The sequence below is a fragment of the Globicephala melas genome, chromosome 18 (assembly GCF_963455315.2).
Source record: "Globicephala melas chromosome 18, mGloMel1.2, whole genome shotgun sequence".
In the NCBI taxonomy this organism is placed as follows: domain Eukaryota; kingdom Metazoa; phylum Chordata; class Mammalia; order Artiodactyla; family Delphinidae; genus Globicephala; species Globicephala melas.
In genome coordinates, this window is record NC_083331.1 from 14,205,580 (window position 1) to 14,231,093 (window position 25,514).

At 42.9% G+C, this 25,514-nt stretch overlaps 1 protein-coding gene and 1 long non-coding RNA gene across 3 annotated transcripts in view; one reads left to right on the plus strand and one right to left on the minus strand.

Moving 5' to 3' along the window:
* LHFPL6 (LHFPL tetraspan subfamily member 6) overlaps positions 1-25,514 on the minus strand; it is a 255,452-nt gene that overhangs the window by 219,474 nt on the left and 10,464 nt on the right. Inside the window, exons 1-2 of one of the 2 annotated variants that reach the window (XM_030882442.3) lie at positions 5,454-5,839; positions 3,443-4,017 (exon numbers count right to left, since the gene is read on the minus strand). In XM_030882442.3, coding sequence (XP_030738302.1) covers positions 3,443-3,827 — 385 coding nt within the window. In that variant the 5' untranslated portion in view covers positions 3,828-4,017; positions 5,454-5,839. Of the gene's footprint in view, positions 1-3,442; positions 4,018-5,453; positions 5,840-25,514 lie in introns of those variants that run through there. The other variant, XM_030882445.2, reaches the window with a different exon arrangement.
* On the plus strand, positions 6,067-14,524 carry LOC132593864 (uncharacterized). Its single transcript, XR_009559841.1, has 3 exons — positions 6,067-6,837; positions 12,448-12,705; positions 14,032-14,524. It is a non-coding gene; the product is annotated as an uncharacterized lncRNA (long non-coding RNA).

The window sequence follows — 25,514 nt, forward strand, 5'->3', positions numbered from 1 at the left end:
AGAGGCAATGATGCTTTCAGCACAGAGACGGGGATGCTCTAAGAAACACTCTGTCATCATCACCGTCTTGAGCAGCACGTAACCATCAATTAGTTGAGGAGATGGGTCTCCCCTGGCTTCTCAGGACAGAGCAGTATCTACACTGGGAAGGTAGTTGTTTGCCACTGATTAGTAGTCTACACTCATTTTATACATATATGTGACTCACATCCAAACTAAGTGTGGAATAATACCAATTTGGGACTCTTTTCCATACCCCGTCGTTAGAGCGCCAGCAGTTTCCAAAGATGAAATCTACAAATTCAGACCCTGACAATTGCAAGCACCAGTGGGCAGAACTTAAGATAGCCTTAATACGTCTTTACTGCGTTCTTACATGCTTCGCTTACAGAGCATGTAAGTAAGATATTTTACTAACACGTACGTCAAAAGTTTGGTATGAAGTTTCAAAAATTCTGTTAAAGTACTTAATGACTACAACAGTATTTGAAAGCACATGATTTTGTGTTCCACAAACAAAAACAACATTACAACCTCTATCTTCTCATAACACCATTATCATAATCTCTGCATGTTAACATTTTTCTTATGCGTGATATTTCTCAAAGGCTTTCTACATGCCTTTTAAAAATTCAATTGAGGGTAAAATTCAACCCAGGCTCGTTTTTAAAAATTATGACCAAGACATGACTTCAAATATAAGATGGAGATGGTGGCAATTAAAGTTTATGCTCAAGTTACCACAAGAAAGGCAGAAGTCATTGATTCCTTGAAGTATTTCTTTTATAGGTAGTAAATGTCCATGGACAACAGTCCCATTCTGTGTTGTTCCACCCGTTTACAAGTGACATTTTGACCTCTAACCAACCACAGCAAGACAATTCAAAATGAAGGTTGACACTTTGTCCTTTAACTAGTTCCAAAGTACTGCAGGGGTTTTACTGCCTGATGTTACACCATATGTGCAAACTCCAGACACAGCAGGCATGTTTAAGTAGGATGCCTCTGTACTTTGCCATTATCCTGTTTCCTGTTGTTCTGGAGCAATCCTAACTTTAGCTAAACATAACCTTTCTGGGTGAATCATTTTTAGTAGAAGAATCCGCCTTATAGCAGAGTGCCCTGCACTTTGACTGTATTTCGGAAGCATGGCCATTGACGGAATTCATAGAACCCAGTGGTTTGGTATTTTGCAGTCTTTATGAAACCCACCCATTTTATGAAAACTTTCATAAAATAAAATTATTTACCACTTTTTCTTATGAATAAAAACTCAAACAATTATGAAATGAACAACAGGAGTAATTCTTTCTGAAGCATTTTTTTGGTCAACTGGTCTATCACTAAATGGTAATGTTTAATGGCAGATTTTTCAAAACCTTTTCCGTAATTCAAGTTATTTTTTAATTCTAAAATGACTACTGTCTTGGGTAATGGGATGTATTTACTTACTCGGGCCCTCAAAAGGCTCGAATCAGAAAAGCCCTCTTAGGTTTTACATTCAGAATTAGTTTCTGCCAGGATTTGAGGAATGCTAATAATAACCTATATCTTCAGCTCAATGTCAGTAACTCTTACCAAACCAGAGTTCATGAAAAGCATATACTAAGGAAAAAACAGTCCTTTAAAAAGTATACATGACTTCCCCAATGGCCTTTCCCCTTGAGTTTTATGTAAAGTAGAACATTTAGCTCTTTATAATTCCCTCAAATCTATAAATCTCACCAGTCTCAGATTTACTTCCTGTTGCCTTCCTTCATTATACGTTTAAAGGTAATCAATAAAAACTGATTTCTCTTTGTAAGCACCTTCCTGTTCTGCCAGAAATAACAGTAGTCCCTGCCCTAAAACGAAGAAGAAAAGGAAAAGGAATATTTACCAGAAGAGGAGAAAAAGAAACTGCCCCAGTGTTTTTCCTGAGCCAAGTGAAACGCAAACAGCAAATCAAGTTTATTCTTAAAGGAGAAAAACCTTAAAAATATTCCTGGCATTAGTCCTATTCTTCAAATCTGTGGTATCAACAAGTTTTTAACTCTGGGTTTGTATTTCCACTCTCTACAAAAACCTCATTATACTGCCTAATAGCTTTACTGTACTGTCTTTCTGTAGGAATCCACACATCACACGCAAGACTTGTGCTCAATGCTGAACAGTGAAGCAGTAGAGGAAGGATAGTAAGTCCCCCAGCTTGCCTCCTAGGGCAGAGTGGGATGCAAGACCAGCGGGAAAAAACAGATGAGAACAAAGTTACATCTGGTAAGGAAATCAAGAACTGCAAACAACGTATCTCTGACTCAGAAACGCAAAACTTTCAGCCACTTGAATTTTTAGCACAAGAATTTTCTGACCCAAAATGTTACTTGAAGGTTTTATATTAAATCATCTGAAATCATCTGTTGGGGTTTCTCCAATATAGACTCTACTCCAGAACTCTCCATTTTTAATGTTCTGTCTTCTGCATTTTTCAGCGAAGACCATGAGAAAACACCCAATGAAAGAGCAACAGACTTTTACTTTGTAATGAAGTTACGAATACATTTTATACGTTTTCCTGGCTTCCTGTTTTCTTGAACTCTGTACTATCTACAGAGGTTGTCCTGTTTCACCAAGGCAGACTATAAATCACACGAGTTCAACCCGTCAGGTTGAAAAATGGAGGTGAAAGGCACAGCAGAAAATACATGAAGTATAATTAAAACCATATGACCAGAGATATTGAAGCAATACTTGTTGGAGGCAACCCAAGTAAAAATCAAATCTTTTCTAGTGTTAGTGAGACTGGCCAGTCCCTTTGAAACAAACACACATCACTTGCTAAATACTCTTTTTTTTTTTCTCCTTCACAGCAAAAGCACCGGGAGAAGTTCAGCCCTAACAAGGTACTGAAGCCTATCTTTGTGGCATGGTTGAATTCATAGTTGTTCATGTAAAACTGATCTCTCATTTAAAACAGTCATCATTTATTTAGAAATATAGTTTAAGGTGGGGCAGGGCTCAATTTTACATCCACCAAAAAGGATAAAAGGCTTATGATGACAATGTTGACTCAAAAACCTTTTCTACTTTTCTATGAAGGGTTCATCTCCTAAGACCTGAGGATTCCAGAAAGACACAGATACTGTAATTGCTTGTTGTTGATCATAAAGAGCCAGCAGCTATAAAATCCAGACTGTCTCCTGGACTACATTATAAACAACCTAGACACTACTGCCTCACAGATGTGGTACTGAGCAGGCCAATGATGTCCATGTTTAAGGATGTACAGAATTAAGAGCTCTTGAAGTTGTAAAGCATCTTTGACTTTGGCAATCTGTCCCCAGAGCCTATGTCCCCTGAGCGTTCCAAGGGTCAATTACCATAATCTCAGTAGATAACTGGAACACAACTTTCACTATTGCTTTGGGGTTCCAGTAAACAATGTAAATTTAGCGAAGTCACTTACCCCCCAGAAACTGAATTCCTCCAGCCACTCTTCCCACTGTCCGGGAGATGAGCTCCGACACACAGCAGCCCATAAGGGCGGTGAGCGCCACAAGCAGGAGGAGGCCACAGCCCAGGCCTGTCACGATGGTAGAAATCCTCCATTCTGTGCTGGGGATGCCCTGGAAGGAGGCGTAGCGCCCACATTCCTCCACCATCACCATCATCTGCCGACTCTCATCGTGCACGGGATACGAGCACCTCCGGAAAGTACCGAAGGACACAGGCTTGCCCAGCTGAGATCCCCAGAGCCAGTAAGGCATGAAGAACCCCACGCAGGAGGTGGCAGCACAAAGAAACGAGAGCAAAGCCCAGATGACCCCGGTGCAAGTCAGACTGGATGCCATCTTTCACCAGACGGGGCAAAGAGGACCCAAAGTAACTGTTCTGGGTCTGCAGGAGGGAGTGAAGGTGTGAAACCACCGGGGACCCACAGGTAATCCACAGTTCTGTGATGGGAGAGTGTCTATTAACAGAACGGATCTTCAGTCCTACTGGGCATCAACTTCCCTTCCTGTGCAGTAAGGAAGATGGTCCCTGGTAAAACCATAAGAAATATTAAAAGTTAAATGTTTTTAGAAATGCGATTAACACCGATTCAGTTGGTCTACAACTTTCAATGAATAAACAAAGATGCCTCCATACTTCAAAAGTGAGAAGAATCCCTTCTCTCTATAAACTTCTCCGTAATTCAAATGTTGTCAGACTGGCTCAAACCTTTTTCATGTCTTTATCTCCTATAAATGTCCCCAAATTAACTCATGCACTTAAAGAAATGCATGACTTCTACTTGCCAAGCCAGTGAATTCATTTCATATACTCACATTAAAAGTAATGTAGCATATTTACCGGCAGTAAACATAATTCCGAATGTCATAATAAAATGAACCATACCGGGGTTTGTTCAGTTGGCTTGCAAGTTCATGCTCATAACTTGTCGCAACTTCTCTGTGTCCCTTTAGGTGCATTAACACTCTGCATGAGCCCGAACAAAATAACTAGGATCACAATTACACACTGCCCAGGCATACAGAATGGATGGAACTATTAGGCATCCCCAGTCCTCATTCAGTAGCGTTTGTGAATGCCTTCAATCTCAACTAGCTTCTAGTGTCAACGAAAGAAAGCTTGCGTACGGCTTATTTTCATACCTGCAATTTTGATTCACGGCCTCCAATTAAATTATTGGAACCATCTCTACTGCTGAACGAGTGTCACTATCTAATCTGAAAAAGAATCCACACCTGCCAGGACTCTACATCGATCCCCAGTCATTCTAGTGATTCCACGTGCATTCACTTCCATACCTCCCTCCCTCTGAGAAAGAGTTCCAGAACCACTTCCCACACTTTTCACAGCGAATGCATAAGCCCAGAGCCACGCACCCCAGTTCCGTCCCCAGGACTCTTTTAACTCCAGCTTGACGTCACCCACCCCCTCCTTTCCCAACCCTCGCCCCTGCCCTTTCCTTCCCACCCACCACCCCATTTCCACCCCAGTGTGTCACTCCAGGGGAGTTCCGGCTACTTGTTTGTTTTTTTTAATCTTGTCAACTGCGGTCAGCATCAGCATTAGCGGCTGAAGTTGGTCTGCTGGGCCCGGAGGCTGGGGAAGACGGGTGGCACGGGGACGTGGGGTGGAGACCGCCCTCACCTCGCGCTGGGGCAAGGCGCCCCGAGGTTAGCCAGCCCCCGGCAAAGGCCTCCCCCACTCCACCCCGAAGACACACAAGGATCCCTCAACCCCCAAAGCGGGAGAGGGGCGTTTTCCAGCCGGCTCCGCGCGGAGGGAGCGGATGAGGATGGGCAGGCAGCACCCCCCGGAGGCAGACGCCAGCAGCGGACGCGGCGGGCAGGGAGAGCCGGCCGGCAGCCCAGCTCAGGAAGTCCGAAGCCCGGGAGCAGCCCAACTCCGGCGTCCGGAGAAAAAAGGAGCGGAGACCGCGCCCCGGGGCAGCCGCGCGCGGGACTCACATGGCTGGCGGGCGGCGGCCACCTTCTCTCCCGGCGCCGGGGCGCACTCACAACTTGCTGTCTCTCCCGGGCGGAGCATCCACGGCACGCAAGACCGTCCTTCCCTCTTCGCCGCGGTCCCTAACAGCCGCGGAGCCCCCGGGCCCGACGCGGGAGGGAGAGCAGGGGCCGGCAGCAGGCGGAGGGCTCCGGGAGGACGCGCGACGCCGCCGCCCGTGCAGCCCCGCTTCCCGCGGCTCTCTGGCGGCGGCTCGGGCGGAGCGCTGTGGCCGCGCGCGGGGCGCTGTAGCTCGCGGGCGGAGGGGCGGATCCGCCTTTGGCAGGCGAGGCACGCAGCGCCTCCTCCCCTCCGCCGCCCGGCCCTCCTCTCTCTCCTGTCCCCTCCCCTCGCGCCCGCCGGGACCCGGAGCGGACGCGGCGAGGGCGCGGCGCGCCAAGGCGGGGACCCTCCCGGCACGCGGGGCGGGGCGGGGCGGGGGGCGCGGCCGCCGAGCGCCGGGGTCTCCTCCCACGCCCCGGGCGGCTGTCTGGGCTCCTCCAGCCCCGAGCCCTCTCCCGCCTTCGTGGCCCCGCGACTCCTTCCAACGCGAGAGTGGCGGAGGCAGAGACCGAGAAGTAGGGGCGAAAGTTGCTTGTCCTCTCGGGTGCTCGCCAGGGGCTTGGAAGATGAAACACGCTCCCTGTTCGCTTTTCGGGGGTCTGGTATTTGGGGTTTAAGCTCCGGTCTCCGACCGCCTTTAGGAGACGGAGATGGAAAGGAACGCCTCAGAGACTGGGCGCGGTGACCCTTTTGAGCTTTCAGGAGCTCTTGGCACGTGGTCACTTTGTAAGGGGGTGAACAGGGCCAGTGTGGGCGTGGGAATGAGAGGCGAGAGCAGAGAACCCGAGGCTCAGGGATTCCGTCAGGCAGCCGCCTTTCCAGCCAAGCCAGGGAGAAAGCAGAGGGAGATGACAGCGAGCCTCCCCCAAGAAACATCCTCTTCAGGAACCTCTCTCGAAGCATTTCTCCCTGTCTGTCCCCCTCTCTCCTCCTCTTTCTCTCTCTGTCTCTGCCTCTCTCGCTCTCCCCCTCTCCTCTCTCTTCCCCTCCCCCCTTTCTCTTCCATCCCTCCGTCCAATCAATTTTGCAATCAATACCGCCATTGAATTTCTTTACTGAGAAACACGGATTCTGATTTCCCCTCTGGACTTAAGGTTTTTGTTTTTTTTTTCTTGTCATTAGCGCTAACCTCTCTGGAAATTTAGAGCTACATTCAGTAGACTGTGGGTCTCTGCTGAAGACGGTATTTTAAGAATCCTGCCATCTGGGAATAGCAGTTTGTGAAGTAGCTACTTCCTCAGTACAGTTTGTGCTTTTTCAAAGCAGTTGAAAGTTAATAACTGGGTAGGTATATATTTCATAGTAAATTTTCAAATTGTACCCTTTAAATTAGCCATGGTAGAGTACTTTTTTTTTATTATAGCTGGAGATGTGCGTTCTTTCATTATTATTTTGAAAGGCTTTGTGTAATTAGTTCCAACCCTTTATGAGGTCATAGACCTTTTTAAGAATATGGTGAAACGGATAAGCCTCCCAGAAAAAGAAAAAAATGCACAGTAGTATCAAGTTTTCTCACAGTGGTTCTCAAGGGAGAGTATGACCCCTCCCAGGGGATATTAGGCAAGGTCTGGAGATATTTTTGATTATCATGAACTAGCATCTGGTGGGCAGAGGTCAGGGGTGCTGCTAAACACCCTACAAGGCACAGGACAGACCCCCGGAATTATCCAGCCCCAAATATCAGTAGTTCTGAGGTTGAGAAAACCTGTTTCAATAAAATGCCCGATGGTTCCCTGTTCCCCTGCATCCCTTCCGTGATCAGAATCCCTGATCAAATGCTCTGATTTATTTTTATTTGTCTTGTACAAGTCACTGGTTAATGAGTTCAGTGACTGTGTTAATAATGATTGGCCTGACTTTCTGTTATGTATCATGACCTAGTTATTACACAGAGCCTTCAGATCTGTATCATGTATAGGTAGAAGGTATGACTCCATAAAGACAAAATAATGAGAGGGAGATTGGGACTCACCCTCCACACTCCCACTGTGGATATTGGTCTAGGACACTTTCTCAATTTGGAGTTTGAAGCACCGAGATGGCTGGCTGAGATTTAAGTCCTGGCTGTGTCTCAGTCCCAACACTAAGTCTCCTTAATAGACTATTTTATCTAGTCCTCAAAAGAAAAGCGGAAAAATATGAAGGGGGTACAGTTATTACTTTACAGAGAGGTTAAGTCATTTGGCTGAGACCTTACAGCTAAAAGGTGGACTTCAAAAAATATCTCATTATCCGCATTCTATTAAACAGAGTAAATGCTATTGAGATTCTGCCTAAGATGAAGATGAAGACAGAGGAGGCTGGTTGTTTTCTTTTTTAATCTATCGGGAAGAAGTATCAATTACTCATGAAAGCATAGCGTATTACATACTAGGACTCAAATTTCTGACTTAGAGGAGTGAATTTGGACAAGCGGTGCCCTTTCTGGGCCTAAGTTCTCTCATTTGTAAAAAGAGGTTGGAAATAGATGATTCTACCTCACGACTTCTAGCATCATGATTATATAGATGCTGTTATATTTGAGAAGAAGTTTAGGGTCATCTAATTTTGTTCAAGTATATAATTTTACAGATGAGGAAGCAGAGGCTCAAAATCCTTCCAGTGTCTTACCCAGAGCTGAGCCTCGAATCCATGTATCCTGATCTCTCATTTCATTCCACCGTGTAATTATCTTCCCAAACTACCGAGCCATCTGTGTTACTCCTTGAGTTCTTGTTTGCATACTTCATAGGCAAGATGCATTATACTATTTTTTAAAACCCTTGCATTAAATTTGCACCTTGAAAAGGATCTTTAAATTACTTCCCAGCCAGAAGTTCTCACATAGCAAATGCTGCTTATACCTCTTATTCCAGGTTTGAGTTTCTAGCATGTTTGGATGGTAGTCCCATTAAGTCATAAGATGAGATCATGAATGTAAAAACATGTGGAAAGCTATAAAGCATCTATGACAATACTCTTGGTTAGCTACCAAATATTAATTCCCAATCCCTCTTTCTTATTCACTAGATACTTTTGGTGGCCACATGACCCTATTCTAGATAATGAATCAGCTGAGGAGTCCTCTAGGGAAGACTGCATTCTCTGATTAAAGAAGGAAGCATGAGAGAACAGTTCTCTCACCATCTTGGCCGCCTTTTGGACACATTATTGAAAAATAAAATGCTTAGAGTTGTGGCAGCCTTTTTGTAACTACGAGGAAAATCACAGAAATAAATCCTAGCACCCTAAGATTGTGGAGCTACTCACCTTTTGAATTTTTTAGAAGTAAATTATAGACTGTAAGTAGATTTAAGTCATTGTTATTTAAAATTTCTGCTTTTTAGTATCTGAAAGCATTTCTAATTGATAAAGCACTGTACAGATAAGACATTTGCTCAATGATTAAAAAAACACACATTAGTCAACATTGTATCCCAGTGCTTGGCAATAGAAGATAGATACTCAATAATTTGAACATTAACTGAGGGAATTCATAAACAAATGAATATTATTGTGATTGTTTTCCTGTTCTAGTGTGGCCTACAGAGTGGGTATTTATCTTTTAAACAGAGAAAGTGTGCTATGTGAAATTAGGGAAGGAGTATGATAGTGAAATATAGGAAACACCATGGATCAATAACTGCTGACCATCGGGGATTGGTTGAAAAGGGGCTTCTTCAGTTCACATATGTGGCAATCACTATAGTTTGGCTGATACAGTGTCCTTTCCCAACCCTCTTCTTCCATACCTTTCTCTCCAATTGAAGCAGTGAAAGCTAAAATCTCCATTTCCCAGCTGGTCTTGAAATTTGAGGGGCATGTGACAGTGCTGGCCAATGAGAGGAAAGTGGAGGGATGCTGGTCCCATCACATCCACACCCTCTTTCTTCAACCTTAGAAAATGGATGTGGTACACTTTGTAGCACAGCAGGCACCTTTCAACCATGAGGTGAAAAGCATTAGGACAAAGCCCACATACTAAGAATGATGGAGTAAAATGGTGAGTCTGGATCCATGGTATCTTCCTTAGGCCGCTACATTATTCTCAGACTTCCCTTAGGTGAGACCAATAACCAACCCTTAGCTGTTTAAATCTGTGATTAGCAATAAATAAATACCTGCTAGACTATTCAAACTAACTGTTCTCTTGCAGTCCAAGAGCTAGCAACACAGTTAAGTGGATTAGAGCACGGACGCTAAGCAGAGCAGAGAAGAGAGAGGGCAGAACGATGTCAAGGGAGAATTCATTCTCCAGCAATCGGTGGCTGCAGTAGGCATTCCTCATCTATAGCATGTATTAGACAAGATGGACCCTCCTTACAACTTGGCAATAGAAACAGGAATAGCTATGAAGATAGCTGATAAAATGTCTCCCCTTAAAGTCTTAACTTTGAGAAATTCAAGGAGACTGAAATTCTAAGCATTATAAATGGCCTGATACAGGGAGGTACACCTCAAAGACAGACCAGCAAGAGAGAGATGCAGGAAGATGTAAGATGCAAAAGAACTAGTGGATAACGAAAGGAGAGACTCCTTATAGAGCCAAGGAAGAGAGATTTTCCTTAACTGTTCCTGGCTGGGGAGTTTATCAGTTTATTATCAGAATGGATCATTTGTTCCTCAACAGAGGCTGGGAGATACCCCAAGAAATGTTCCACTAGCTAAAAAACTATAATCAGATTTTTCAGCCCAGAAACAGCAAACGGTTAAAATAAGTAGAGACCATGGTAAGTTCTTCATTTTTTTTTTTGCCATTTCCTTCCTTCCTAAACTACCCCTTCCCTTCATGAATGCCTTCTTAAAACAGATTTAACGAGGTATTGCTATGGTGTCCATCTTATTTGTAGGGGAAAAAAAAAATCTCATGGGACAAGGGACCTTTCAGATTTCCTGGTCTCCATTTCAAGTAGTCTCTGGATGAGATCATGGATTGCTTTTAGGATGATTATTCTTCCATTTGTATACATACATTTACCACAGCCATCCTAACATCCTGTTGAAGTAAGGTTGCCTATTTCATTTTCTAGGACAGAAATAGCATAGGATAGGATGTGTTTGATAGACTCAAGACCCCTCTTCCCTGTAGAAATTGCATATGTCTCGTTATGTACTATTTCTAAACATAGTGATTTGTATGACTATATTCCCCAGAAGCTCTCATGGAAATAAGATGCATACAGTCTGTGGCCTGCTCCCAGAGGTGCTGTCTGCATTCTTTTTATGAATTAAAGTAGCATACACATTTTAAATCAATAACTCATTCATAAGAAGAAAAACATGTGAAGTGTTAAATCACATTTAACACAGCAAACACTTGACATTAAACCATCAAAATGAGAAATGTCCATAATATATTTTTGCTACATGACCCAGTATGCATTTTAAAGCAGTGCATAATTATGTTTAATACTGAATCAGTGTTATGCTTTTGCTACTTTTAAATTATGCTTCTTTTTTCTTCTGGTATCAAAAGTCATCTCAGGCTTTTTCAGTGTTACAACTATGTTTTCTAATTTTTAAAACTTTTCCCAGAATATGTAGAAAGAGGAATATAACAGTCTCCATAGAAACAGATAAAAATTTTGTGTATATGTGGATAATAATATTTTCCACCAGTGTCATAACTTCTGAGAGAACTCACAAAGATTTGTACTACAGTATTTTAAAAATCTTAAATCCCACCCTCCTTCACCAAAATAAGATGCATTGCAAGGATTGAATATACTAATACAACAGTCTAACAGAAGAAAGCCAAACTTAAATGCTGAATTTGGTATTATAATACTAAGAGGGGTTAACAAACACTGATTTTTCTAAAGTAAATAATTTCGTATTACAGAAATTGTGAAACGGCAGAGGGGGAATGCCTCTTCCCCAGTTCCCTGGATTTCCTCAGGAGAAATCTAGCTGAAATGTACCCGGGCTCTCTCCACTCATTCAAACCCTTGGGGCAACTGGTGTCTCCAGGGAGAAACCACCTGCCAGTGTGCTGGTCAGGGCTGCTTCTCTCTTGTAGGTGAATCTCCCACATGGGAGACCTGCCCTCATCCATATTGCTGAGAAGAGAGGGTGGGTGAATCTGCTGAGTTCTGGGCTCCATTAGCAGACCCTTTGCCCCTCACTAAGCCACATCCTCCACTTTAGCCTTTATCAGTAATAATCATAATATTTTAGTCTCCATCTGCCTCTTTTTCCCCTCAGTTTGTTCAGATTGCAGCTGGGGAAGAAAAGTGCTATTTATTGGCCCCCGTGAGAGACCCCACTAAGAACTATCACAAATTGAATGTGTGCATGCTTAAATATTACTTAAATATTACTATTTTGTGACCAATATGCCAGCAACACCAGGTCTTTACTAATAGGGATCAAGAAGAAAAGAAGGGAACTAATTTTCAGCAGTTAGCATTGAGTCAAAAGGCCAAAGACTGTCTCTTAAATGCTGTGCTTGGTTGAGTCGCCAACTAGAGTGAAGGGGTGGATGAAAAGAGAAAGCTTTCTTGCTAGTGATGTCTCTGAAAGATCAGTGTCTCCGTGTGTTAAAAGCAAAAGAGCATGGGCAAGGTGACAAGAAACAGAAGATATAAGAATAAAAATAGAATTAAGAGCAGTGTACATCAACCATGTCAACAGGTAGACATTAGAAGCGGTCATGGGGGTAATAAACAGCAGAGTTGGGGAGAGGAGAGGGGGAGAGAGAGGAAGAGAGGCTGGGAAGGGGAGAGAGGGAGAGAGTGACAGAGACAGAGGGAGGGAGGAGGAGGGGGGAGGAGAGGGGCAGAAAGAGAGCCACACAGAGAGGGAGGCCAACAAAGAGTGAGAAGACAGGTGTTCTGTTTCTGGCTTTCGGTTCTGTTTTGCTTTGTCTCCTGGGAGGGAAGGATAAAGAACAACGCTGTATCTTCTACCTTGAAGGCAACATAGGATACTTGCCATGTCTGGTGAAGGATGGGAAAAATACGGATCCCGTGATGCAATTGCTACTACGAGGGCATTAATGCGTCATGAGGAGGACATGTCCACTTGGAGTGTCAAAGGGACATTCACTATGTCGACTGAAATGAAAACGCACGATGGAGGAGCTGTGCATTTCAGGTTCATTTGGGGACTACTGAGGACTATATAGCCCAGTAGACAGCCTCTCAGAGAGCTCTGAGGGACTGCTCTGAAGAGGTAAGGGTGGGGGGGTTAGTGTATATGTGATTTGGGCAAAGGGGGTACATGCAACCAAGCACATTTCTGCAGAAGTTTGCTGCTAGTCACAAGGAATAGACATCTTAGTTAATGGTTTCAGTGCTTTTCTAAGTATGGGAAGATGCAAGAATCCAGGTTCCCACAAAATCTCTCCTGAAAGTATCTGACTACCTGAAGGCCTGCTCTACCAGTTTTCCCAGAGCACGGAGTGCCTCATTCCTGATCTCCGCCCTGAACTCCTTTCAGGGTGTGCTGAAGGTCAGTGACTGCAGTGGCCAGTGCCTTCATTCTTGTAGAACCAGATGGCAAATGACATGTTTTAGTTGTCAACTATATGCAGAAGGTGATGATGAGGTAGACCTGGCCTAAATCAAACATAGTTAACTCTTAGCATAAAAGTATTTTCTGGTTTGTGGACTTCCAGGTCTTTAATGACTCTTCATTCCTACACCCATTCTCTGCCGTTGGCTGAAAGGCTAAACTTAGCATTCTTACCAGAGGTTAAGTAAGCAGGGAATAAAAAAGGAAGCTTGCATCAATCAGTATTGTTTTTGTTATTTGATGGTTTAAAAAAATATGAAGTTTCCTTACAGAAGGGTTCTAAATAATATATGTAGACACCCCCGCCGTCTCCACTCAGGAGGCGGAACTTATCCCCTCCCCAACTCCGTGGAGGGTGGGTGGGCTCAATGTCTCACGAAGAATGAAGTATGGAAAGGAAAAAAAACCAGTAACTTTCCAGTGGAGAAGCCTGACAGATAACACCTTAACCAGGTGACCTAGATGAACATTACTGGCCACGTGTGGATTCCAGTTTCCCCCGATATGATGTGACCAAAGCACACTTCACTTCCATGGTATTCTCTCCAAAAACCCATCACCCCACTCTAATCACACCCGACCAAACCATATTGGGGGACATTCTACAAAATACCAGATCAGTACTCCTCAGAACTGTCAAGGTTACGAAAAAACCAGGGGAGGCTGAGACACTGTCACAGATCAGAGGAGACTGAGGAGATGTGGTAACTAAATGCAATGTGGTCTCCTGGATGGGGATCCTGCAACAGAAAATGGGTGTCAGTAGAAACACTGGGGAAACCCAAATAAAGTCTGGAGTTTAGTCCATAGTAAGATGCCAATGTTGGTTTCTTAGTTTTGACAAATGTACCACAGTATGTAAGATGAAAACATCTGAGGGGAAACTGAAACTGGATGAAGGGTATATGGGAATACTGTCTTCTATCTTTGCAAAATTCTGTGCAGTTCCAAGTAGTCCAAAATAACAAATTTATTTTTTTTAAGTATTATTTGTTGTATGTCCTTTTCTACGCTGGACGTTCTTGAGGACGACGCTTCACATTTGAAGAACACGTCACACGTGAAAACACGTTTTCGTGTACCTTCATCTAAACTTCCATGGCAGCCTGCAAGGCAGGCAAGATGGGATTATCTCCATGGACAGTGTAGAGATGAGGCAGCAGAAATTAAGAGTTTCTGTCCTTCTGCAAGTCACTCAAGGAGGAAGAAGAAGAGCCAGGACTCAAGCTAGGACTCTTTCTATACCTCATAAATTCCTCACTTTTAAATTCTAGTCCTAGTGGTTCTGGGCTTCCCTGGTGGTGCAGTGGTTAAGAATCTGCCTGCCAACTCAGGGGACATGGGTTCGAGCCCTGGTCCGGGAAGATCCCACATGCCATGGAGCAACAAAGCCCGTGAGCCACAACTACTGAGCCTGCACTCTAGAGCCCGCAAGCCACAACTAGAGAAAACTTGCACGCAGCAACGAAGACCCAACGCAGCCAAAAATAAATAAATAAAAATTTAAAAAATAATAATAATAAATTCTAATCCTAGTGGTTCTGTTGGGCGTGATTGATATGAGATTGTTAGACTTAATGTACTCACGTTATCCTGACCCCTCTGTGTGAGGATTTGAGTGTGGAAAATAGCAATGAATGCTATAAGAAAAAAAACTGAAATGGGAAAGAATATGTCAAAGTTCCAATATTTACTCCCAGACTTCATCATGAAGTAATAAAGTTCCCTACGCCAAGAAAAATCCCTCTCATCCTTTAGGGATTGGCTCAGGAATTACTTTGTGAGTCTGTCCTACGGGCTCCCCACTGCATTCACGGTGCACACGTCTCCAAAGCCTGTACTTCCGTAGCACTTTTCACTGCTTCTTTTGCTTGTTTCTTTGTTTGGGATAAATATTAGAAATATACCTTCATATTTGTGCTACATATAAAATGACTCTCCCATTTCTCCTTTTCTTAAGCCACTTTTTCTATCCAAATTTAATCCTCAAATTTTATTAATTTAATCCTCATTTTTTTTTCTAGCCAAATGGCTCACTGTGGATGGGCATGTTAAATTTCTTAAGTTAAAAGTCTCAAACTCAAATGTCTACGGGAACCAGGGAAGGAGTATAAATGGGTAAAGTAGATCCAAGCATAAGAAAAGTCAATTGGCCTCTGTGTCTCTATTTTCCCACTTTTAAAAAACCAACAAAAATGGATATTTTTCTACTATAAGAAAAATGGTACTTGATGATGCATGGTAACTGACATTTGACCTCAGGATTTGTAGGGGAACAAGAGAGTGATCTGGGGACTTCCCTGCTGGCACAGTGGTTAAGAATCCGCTTGCCAATGCAGGGGACACAGTTCGATCCTTGGTCCGGGAAGATCCCACCTGCCCCGGAGAAACTAAGCCCGTGTGCAACAACTACTGAGCTCGCGTACCACCACTACTGAAGCCTGCACGCCTAGAGCCCGTGCTCTGCAACAAGAGAAGCCACTGCAATGAGAAGCCCACGCACCACAACAAAGGGTAGCTCCCGCTCGCCGCAACTAGAGAAAGCCCGCACACACAACGAAGATCCAACACAGCCATAAATAAATATATAAATAAATATATAAATAAATAACTTTTTTAAAAAAGAGAGAGTGATCTGAATTGTGGCAAATAGGAAAGTTAATGCTTGAATAACTAGAGATGCTCTGAGAATTCTGGAAGATCCTTTGGAAGACTCAAATGTTGCCTTGATTATTCCTTAAGTCTACCATATAGAAGAAATCAGAGATGCTGTCAAGCACCTAAAGGTCCAGCAGAGAAGTAGCAAGGTAACAGGAGGTGGGAGAACTGAGGACAAATTCCCAGGGAAAGATATGACATTGTCATGTCGACTCACAAGGTTAACTATGGGCAAAACAATGACACAGACTATACTTTCTAACCTTCCCAATTCTCCATGTCTAGTTTGGGGCTTCTCTCTTTTCATAAAACGTTCACTACCCTGAGGTAAGGCTGCCCCAGCTATGCTCAAGCCTTCTCAGGCAAGTCCAGCCCCTTCCATTTCCCATTCTTTGTGGCCATTTCCCATTCTTTCAAGTTCTGTCAGCTGAAATTCTATTGGAATAACATAACCTCTTTCATTGGATGCATTTTAAGTAGGACTCTATGTCTATGATGTTGAGCAGTTTTTCCTATGCTTCTTGACAATTAAGTATTCTCTTTTGTGAATTTTCTGTCCAAATCCTTTGCCTAATTTCTATTAGGTTACATACAGGGGATTAAACAAATAAGTAAATATATTAGGGCTAACGAAAACTAAGTTTCTTACGGTTTGAGAAGGGAGTTACAATCACAGAAAGGAAGAAAATGAAAATGCATCCTGTGTTGTTGATTGGACATAGAAGGATTGAAGTGAGGTCATGGTTTTTGGTATACATAGATGGATACGTAGACATCTGTGTAGGCAGGGAAAAGTATGAGATAAGCCTGGAATATATTACTACGACAGAAAGAAAGCAAATACTCAATGATGGAATTGTATTAAGATACCACAGAAGCCAGTTTGGATAGCCTTCCTCAGGTCAAGTCTAAGACAATAAAAATAAATAACAATAGCAATAATATGACTCATTGAATAAGATAAGAAACTATGAGTCCTAAACAAACAAGCAAGTTTTAAACTTTTTTGATGGAATTCCCTGATGGTGCAGTGGTTAAGAATCCACCTGCCAATGTGGGGGACATGGGTTCAAGCCCTGGTCCGGGAAGATACCACGTGCCGCGGAGCAACTAAGACCACACGCCACCACTACTGAGCCCGCGTGCTACAACTACTGAAGCCCACGCACCTAGAGCCCGTGCTCCGCAACAACAGAAGCCACTGCAACGAGAAGCCCGTACACCTCAACGAAGAGTAGCCCCCGCTCGCCGCAAATAGAGAAAGCCTGCACGCAGCAACGAAGACACAATGCAGCCAAAAATAAATAAATAAAAATAAATAAACTTGATGAGAAATGGGATATCTACATAGTTTCAAATTACTTTCCATGAAACACTTATTAATGGAAAGGAGAAAGGCATCATATTACAGCGAAGAATTCTGGCAGGCACCGCCTTAATCAAACGATAAAAGTGAATATCACCAGTAATTGGACAAATTAAAATTCTGTACCACATGATAAGATGCAATTACAACACAGCATCAACTACAGTGATGTTGCTACCGACAAGGCATCCTGAATCTCGTTATGAGGAAAATCAGAGAAAGTGAAATCGAGGGGCGTTCTGTAAAATGACTGGCCGATATCTTCAAAAGTGTCAAAGGCATAAATGGTTAAGAAGGGTTGAGAAGCTGTCCCAGACTGAAGGAGAATAAGAGATGTGACACATAAAGACAATCACGTGATTCCGAACTATGTCTTTGGTGAAATTCATGGGATCTGAGGACTTCTTTTTAAGACCATCAAATAATTTATTGCAATTCAGCTTGTGCCCGAAGGGCGAGGAGAGGGTTGGGAAGAGAGTAAACAATTGGGGTGCCAGTGGCATCCGGGACAGTTCATGATGGTCTGCCCAAAGCGTCCGTGGGAGGGTCTGCGGTCACCTGGGTCCACTGTTCCCGAGCTGGCGGGCCTCCTGCGGGGCTTCCTTCCTTCCTTCCCTCCTCCCTCCTGTGTCTGTGCCTCCTCCCCGCATCCGGCGGCTCCAGGCCCGGCGCCTGGGCCGGACAGGTAGAGGGTTGGGAAGTGGGCGGGTGGAACAAGCGACGAGCAGGGACTTCACAGTGGACGTAGCGGCCAGGACAGCAGGTACTGGCCGTCCGTGCAGCCCGGGCGCCCTGGTGGGGAGGGCTCAGCTGCGCACCAGCCTGTAGAGGGCGCCCTCCACACCACCACTGGGTCCTAGGGATCCCCGGGGGTCCCGGAGGCTCGAGGACCTGGAGCCAGAGGGGCTGCCCTGGCACATCGTGGCCAAGGCCTCGACATAGGATGTAGGGGCTGCTGTAGCTGCGGTCGCCCAGCCAGGTCACGGTTGTTCGCCGCCAGCACCCTGGGCCAGTCTCCCAAATTCTCACCTGAGAACTCTCACCTCTACTCCCTGTACTGATGGGTGTCCTTAGAGGACTCGGTGGTGCTGATGGTGAAGACACAGAGCTAGGAAATCTACACAGCCAGTAAATTTTCAAAGTTATTTTCTTGATTTTGATGTCTTTATTGTGGTTATGTTTGTGGGAAATAGACAGTAAAGTATTTGATGTGATGGGGGTCAGGTTGGGATTTGATTTTACCTTATTACAAGCTGATCAATTAGCCTGTTACCATTTCAGGGATGCTGGCAGAAGACGTAAGAGGCCTGGGTCAGAGACAAAGTATTTTATTACTCATGGCACAGGAAGCAGTGTGAACACCATCATTTGCATCTGTCCCCGTTCCCTCAAAGTCCCATGGGGGCAACACAGAGGACCCACGTGGCACCTGCACATGCAGTGGGCTGCAATACAGGGAGAAACACCGACCTTGGGGAACCTGCTGTTTTATAGCAAACAGCAAGCCTAATCTTTGCCCAGAACATTGCCTCATCCCTCAACGTTGCTCATTGCAGACAGAACCCTGATACGTACCCAAGGAATAGTGTGTGCCACAGGAAATTTTGTGGCAGTATTCCTATTATTCCTACTATTGCAAGGTTCTGAACTGAAGTGTCCATCAATAGTACATAAGTAAATTATGGTGTATTCAGAACTGAAGGAAAAGCAATGCACTAGTGTTCCATAAAAGAATATGGATGAATCTTACAAATCTAAGGTTAAATGATTGCATTCAGACACAGGAAATAGACAGCGTTCTGTTTCATCTGTATAAAGTTGACAAATGGACAAAACTATGGGACACAGAGGTCAAAAGAGATGGGGTCCTGGAAGTAGTGTCTAGAAGGGGCTTGAGGGAGGTTTCTGAGATGCTAGCAGTTGTTTTTTCTTTATCTGTGTGGTGGTGTCATGCTTGGGTTCACTTTGTGATAATTCATTGAGCAGAACACGCATGATATGTGCAGTTTCCTATGTTTTTACTTCAACTAAAGATTTAAATGTGAAAAGAATGCTAGTGCATGCTTATATAAGTGAAATAATATAAAGATGTGTAAAAGAAATGCTAATAACTTTCCCAGCTTCCTAGTCTCCTGGGGTATCCATTTTTAATAGACCAGCATGCCTCCTGTTATATTGTCTCCTAATTAAACAAGCAAATACACTCATGTATACACAAATATCTCTGCTTTCTCTTTTTTTGTTTTTATCCATTATGTAATACACTTTATAGACTTTAAACTCTAATATTTTTATTTGACAATTTGTCATGGACTTTCTGTAAGTCAATAGCTATAGTTAGAACTTTTAGTCTATTTTTCTACCCACACTTCTGTAATTTTACACAAATAAGTACATATACTGTTGTCTGTTTTTAGTGATGCCTTTTTTTTTCTATGCATCCCCCCCTCACACATGATCTCTCTTACTTCTTGAAAAATCTGGTATTTTCCCCCCTACTTATATTACCATTTATAAATGAATAATTTGTGTATTTAATCATTCATGTGTACAAAATGAAAATTTATATACAAATGTATAAAATGTGTTCATATTAATAATCTCAAACTTATTTTGTTTAATATTTCTACTCTATCTTGCTCCCAAAATACATTTAATGTAGTAATTTCACATATGTAATAATCAAAGCTCCATATGGTGTATGGCCCTTCAAAATACACAAACATACACAGTTATTATAAACACAGCATTTTAAAGGTAAAAAAAGTGTGACTAGTTTTACTTTTCATCACAATTCGATCACTTGGGCAAATAGTACCTTCTTTGAATTAAACATAAGGCTTTACCAGGGTGTACTGTTTACACCAACTGGAAGCAAATGGAAATATTAGGCTCAGTAACATGCACTAATTTTTCTGTCCAATATCTGCATTTTAATCTATCTCTGGTGGGGAAAAAAATCTCATTATTAAATCATTAATGTCATTGCCTATGAGTTAACTAGATGTTCTTTTGTTATACTTAATTTAAATTATCCCTTATCTCTTGCAGGATACCATAATTTCAACAAATAATTAAATTTGCTTTCTATTTTTTAAGTAAGTCACCCTGTAAATTGACATCTATTGCTTCAGAAAACAAGGTTAATTAACATGTGGAATTAAAACAAATGCAGTGGCACGTTATGGCATTTTCATTGTTTTCTTTAAAAAAAAGAGCTTACAAAAATTTTACGTTGCTTTATAAAGTTACATGGGAATGAGGAACATTGGTGACTTTAAAATAAATTTTCAATTTAAAAATCCATCATTGTAAATTTGTGTCAAGCATGGCAAAGTATGTAGACATATACTTCACCAGTAATTTTTATTTTGATATCAATTTCCTATCAGAGGCAGGTGATTTATAAGCTTTTTAGTGTTAGTAACAAAATTAATAACAGTGCCTATCCTTTACCTTAAAAAGTAGAAAATAAGCTTTAGAAATAGGACTTCAAGGGATAGCCTGGAATTGTGTAAGAGAGAATTTCTCCTTTTTTTTATTAAAAAAAACTTTTTAAATAAATTTATTTATTTAATTTATTTATTTTTGGCTGTGTTGGGTCTTTGTTGCTGTGCGCGGGCTTTCTCTGGTTGCGGTGAGCGGGGGCTATTCTTCGTTGCGGTGCATGGGCTTCTCACTGCGGTGGCTTGTCTTGTTGCGGAGCACGGGCTCTAGCTGCGTGGGCTTCAGTAGTTGTGGCTTGCAGGCTCAGTAGTTGTGGCGCACGGGTTTAGTTGCTGCACGGCATGTGGGATCTTCCCGGACCACGCTCGATCCCGTGTCCCCTGCATTGGCAGGCGATTCTTAACCACTGGCGCCACCAGGGAAGCCCCAGATTTCTCCTTTTATATCATCATTCATCTGGTATGCTTTCTGGTCTGTGGTCCCAAAGAGAGATTGGGTGTGATTTCTGCTAATTAGGCTTTGGAATCATGTTTTGATTAAAGAACCTCCCCTAAAGAAAAATCTGTTTACTCTGAGATTATTAGAGCACACTGTTTTTGCTCCTTCAGACGTAAAGAATAGGGCTGGCTCAATAACACGCATCCACATTTTATCAGGCCTCTCACACCAATATGTTGGTTCATCGCAAAGGTTGCTGTTCACCTGTTGTCACACCTCCCCAAGCTTTTCTCTCTACTCTTCTCTCCTCTGGTACGAAGCGCCAGCTGGTTTTGGTGGCTCCGTTCCTTCGCCTCACGATTGAATTTCTTGTTCAGAATGAACCACTCCATCTCTGACACTAGGCAGCTCTTGAAACAGATAGGCCCCAAACTGCAAACCAAATAACCCCAGGGGTCAGCTATTAATTAGGAGACAGTTGTTCATAATCATATGCCAATTGCTGGAGAGCAATTCCAGTTTTACTAACCAGTCCCTGTGGGCAGCTTTGCTTTCAAACCTCCTGTAATAGAGTCTCACCTGACTTAGGTCTTGCTGTTTCTGTGAGATTACTGCTTTAAGCTGACAAAAATTGCATTGCATTAATATTTAAAATAAAAATCAATGATTACTCTAGTACAGTGACAGAATGCTGCTGCTGAGTGCCATTGAATTTCTCATTAATATTAATTTGTAGTTTGTAGAGAAACGGTTTAACAACCATTGCGCTACACACATGTAATTCAAATATTGATGAACTGAGCCATAAGTCTGTAATCGTGAGAGAAATTGCTCATAACTGTCTGTGTTTGATTATTTTCCAATTTCTGACCAGCATAAATTTGTTTTAGGTTGCCAGGAATGACAGAAAATTTCCCAAATGAGATTTGTATCTAAAGGCGTGATAACCCTGGTGTCAATATTGTCATCATCAATCTGATTTATTGAGTATATTTTAAGGACCTGGGACTGAACGAAGACTGATTTTCCTTAGTATGAAAAGAGGATGCTGTTGATCCAAAATTAGTAGGATGCTTTTTTGAATTGTTCTTCTTGATCGTGGTAATTAACTTCCACTTAGCTATAAACACATGTATCATGTTTGCAACATCAGATGAACATGTGCCCACCAAACAGTAATTAAAGATCCCCCATCCTAACTGGATGCATTTGTAAATTCCAAACAGAAAACTTGCTTTTTATAAGAGAAAAGTTTATTTGTTCATTAATAAATATTTATTGACGGTATGAGGCGTTATACTAAGTTTTGCTGTGAGGTATATGGGTAAATAACACATGTATTGTACCACAAGCTAGGAGATTAGTGAAGCATGTATGCAGTAACCATAATACAAATTCCATTTTTTATACATTTATTTTATTACAACCTCCTTGGGTTTGTGAGAACCAGAGAGAAAGAATAACAAAATTATTGTAGAAATGAAGCTTCTCCTTGGGGCCTATCACCTATGGATGTGCTTTTACTGAAAAACACAGAGCAGCAGAACACAAAAGTCAACACGTATCAGAAGCTTCTGGAGGACTTGTTAAAACAGTTTGCTGGACCTCACCTTCAGAATTTCCAGTTCAGTGGGCCTATGGCAGGGCCTGAGAATCTATATTTCTAACAAGTTTCCAGGTGATGATGAAGTTCTGCATTGAGGAATCACTTTGAATAACCACTGGATTAGAGACTCCCAAAATTGTTTAGTAGTAAAAGAAAATATGCAGGGAGCATTTTCTTTCTTCCTTTTAAAACCTTTCCTTTCCTTTCTTCCCTCCCACCCTTCCTTCCTCGTTTCTTTCTTTCCTTTTTATTTTATTTTTTATTTTATTTTATTTTTTGCGGTACATGGGCCTCTCACCGCTGTGGCCTCTCCCATCGTGGAGCACAGGCTCCGGACACGCAGGCTCATCGGCCATGGCTCACGGGCCCAGCCGCTCCGCGGCATGTGGGATCTTCCCAGACTGGGGCACGAACCCGTGTCCCCTGCATCGGCAGGCGGACTCTCAACCACTGCACCACCAGGGAAGCCCCTTTCTTTCCTTTTTAATATAAATCTTCCTCTTCCTCAATCTTAAGAGACTCAGTGGGTCTGTGACGAGGATAAAAAGTCAACACTTTTTACGGACTTCCCTGGTGGCGCAGTGGTTAAGAATCCGCCAGCCAATGCAGGGGACGCAGGTTTGATCCCTGGTCCGGGAAGATGCCACATGCCGAGGAGCCACTAAGCCTGTGTGCACAACTACTGAGCCTGTGCGCCACAACTACTGAAGCTCGCGCGCCTAGAGCCCGTGCTCCGAAACAAGAGAAGCCACTGCAATGAGAAGCCCGTGCACTGCAACGAAGAGTAGCCCCCGCTCGCTACCGCAACTAGACAAAGCCCGCACGCAGCAATGAAGACCCAAAACAGCCAAAAGAAAATAAATAATACAAATAAATTTATTAAAAAATAGTCAACACTTTTTAAAAGCTTCACTATAATTTTCTGAATTCCAGGTGAGTTAATTTTCCTTTCCACTGTACTGGGGAAAGTTAAATAGGGGAGAGGATTGCGTGAACATGGTAGGTAAGCACAGTATAAAGGGACTGGTTAAATAAAGTGGAGAATTTGCACTCTTCGATTTGATTCACATACAGACACTAAAACTTCCCTCCATATAAACACCCAGTGGGCATCCTCAGATATTCAAAGGTGGCAGAATTTAAAACATTCTAAAAGGTCAGTTCTGGACTTCCCTGGTGGTCTAGTGGTTAAGACTCCGCACTTCCAGTGCAGGGGGCTCGGGCTGGATCCCTGGTTGGGGAACTAAGATCCCACGTGCCACACGGTGTGGCCAGAAAAAAGAAAAAGTCAGTTCTGATTGCTGACAGGCTGTGCACTTCCAGGCCTGGGGCGTATTAGGAGCCGAGGGTGGCGCTGCATCGGGGCAGTCATGAGGAATGACTGGATTACTGGGACCTTTCCTCCGCTTGCTCCACACATGGATGTTTCCCTATTTTTAAGCTACTTCAAGGTCCCATGTCATTTTTCACTCGCACTATCCTTAATCCAGTAACACATCTTTCTGTTTCCCAAACTGGAAAATAAGAACACCACAAATAGGTACGGGGTACCTTCCAGGAGCATCAGTTTCAATGAAAAAGGGCACTGCCACGTTATCTCCCAGAAGAAACTCTAATGCTATTTCAAGCACCATGGACGTATGCGTGTGAATGCATGGGTGTGCATGTGTGTGTGTGTACTTTATACTTTTGTGCTGGGAGGAGAGTAACAGTTCTTCTGGTCATCAACAATACTTGCAACTATTTCTTCTGATCGCTGAATGGTCAAAACTGGGTGTGGAAGATAGAAAAACTAGCCCTGCAATAAATTATGTAACTTCCATTACATAAATTGCCTTCATTATCTGTGCCTATGGAACATGGCTGGATGATATCAGACTGAATTAACAGATTGAATAATTCTTGTTAGCAGCAGGACAGCCAGTCCTCCAGAATAAGCTGGGACATAATCAATTATTGAGCTAGTTAACTTGTAAAAGGATAAGCAAACCTATCAAAACCTGAAATCACTTCCTGTTCTTAAAATGGTATCTTATATATGTGTTAGTCAATAAATAAGACCAGAAATGGTTAATACAATTGAGATATGGCAGATGACTTTAAAATATAACAGCATCTTCCTTGGGAGTGGCCTTTAGAGATTTGGTGTTTTCTTTCTGCTCCAAATCATAGACGCATGCCATTGAAAGGAACTTCAATTTGATGTCACACCACGTGGAGAAGTCTCTTCTGCACCTCTCAAGGGATTGTCGGCTGGCGTCTACTGACAGTAAATGTGTGACCATTCCCTTGTCGGTTATTTTGAAATGATAGAGGGTTCTTCCTTTCTAAAATTTTCACCAAAATGCTAATCCTTCTCCCATGAGTCAGGTCTCTTTGATTCCAAAGCCCATATTGCTTTACAGTATCGCACTGCCTCCGAATGAATACCTATTATGTGCCAAGACATTTGCAAGATAACTTAGGAATAGAAAAATTAATGAGACCCAGCACCTCTTCTTAAAGGTGTTTAACCTGACCATAGAACAGATAATACATGCACATAATTCTTTCTAATTCAAGTGCCAAAGAGAACCTTTAACTTCTATGAAACTTTGTTCAGATGAGGTAAAAGGGATGATACCCAAATGGAAGGTTTCATGAAGGAGACAAATGGTAGGTGGGGATACAGAAGTAAAGTGGGGAGAGCATATAAGGCAGAAGAGTGGGCATGTGCACGGTGGGGATGAAAGGCACTGGGCACGTTTAGAAGAAGGGGATTAAATGCTCGCAGTGCAGCATAAGATAGGTATAGGGAAGCAATGAGAGTAAAATATAAGGATATATTTCTCAGATGGGTTGGGGTCAAATTACAAAGCAGCTGGAAGCCAGAGACAGCACTATGGACTTGATTCTCTACACTGGTGTGCTCCAACAAGGGACATAACCCCAGGATGGATGTCAGAGAGTGGA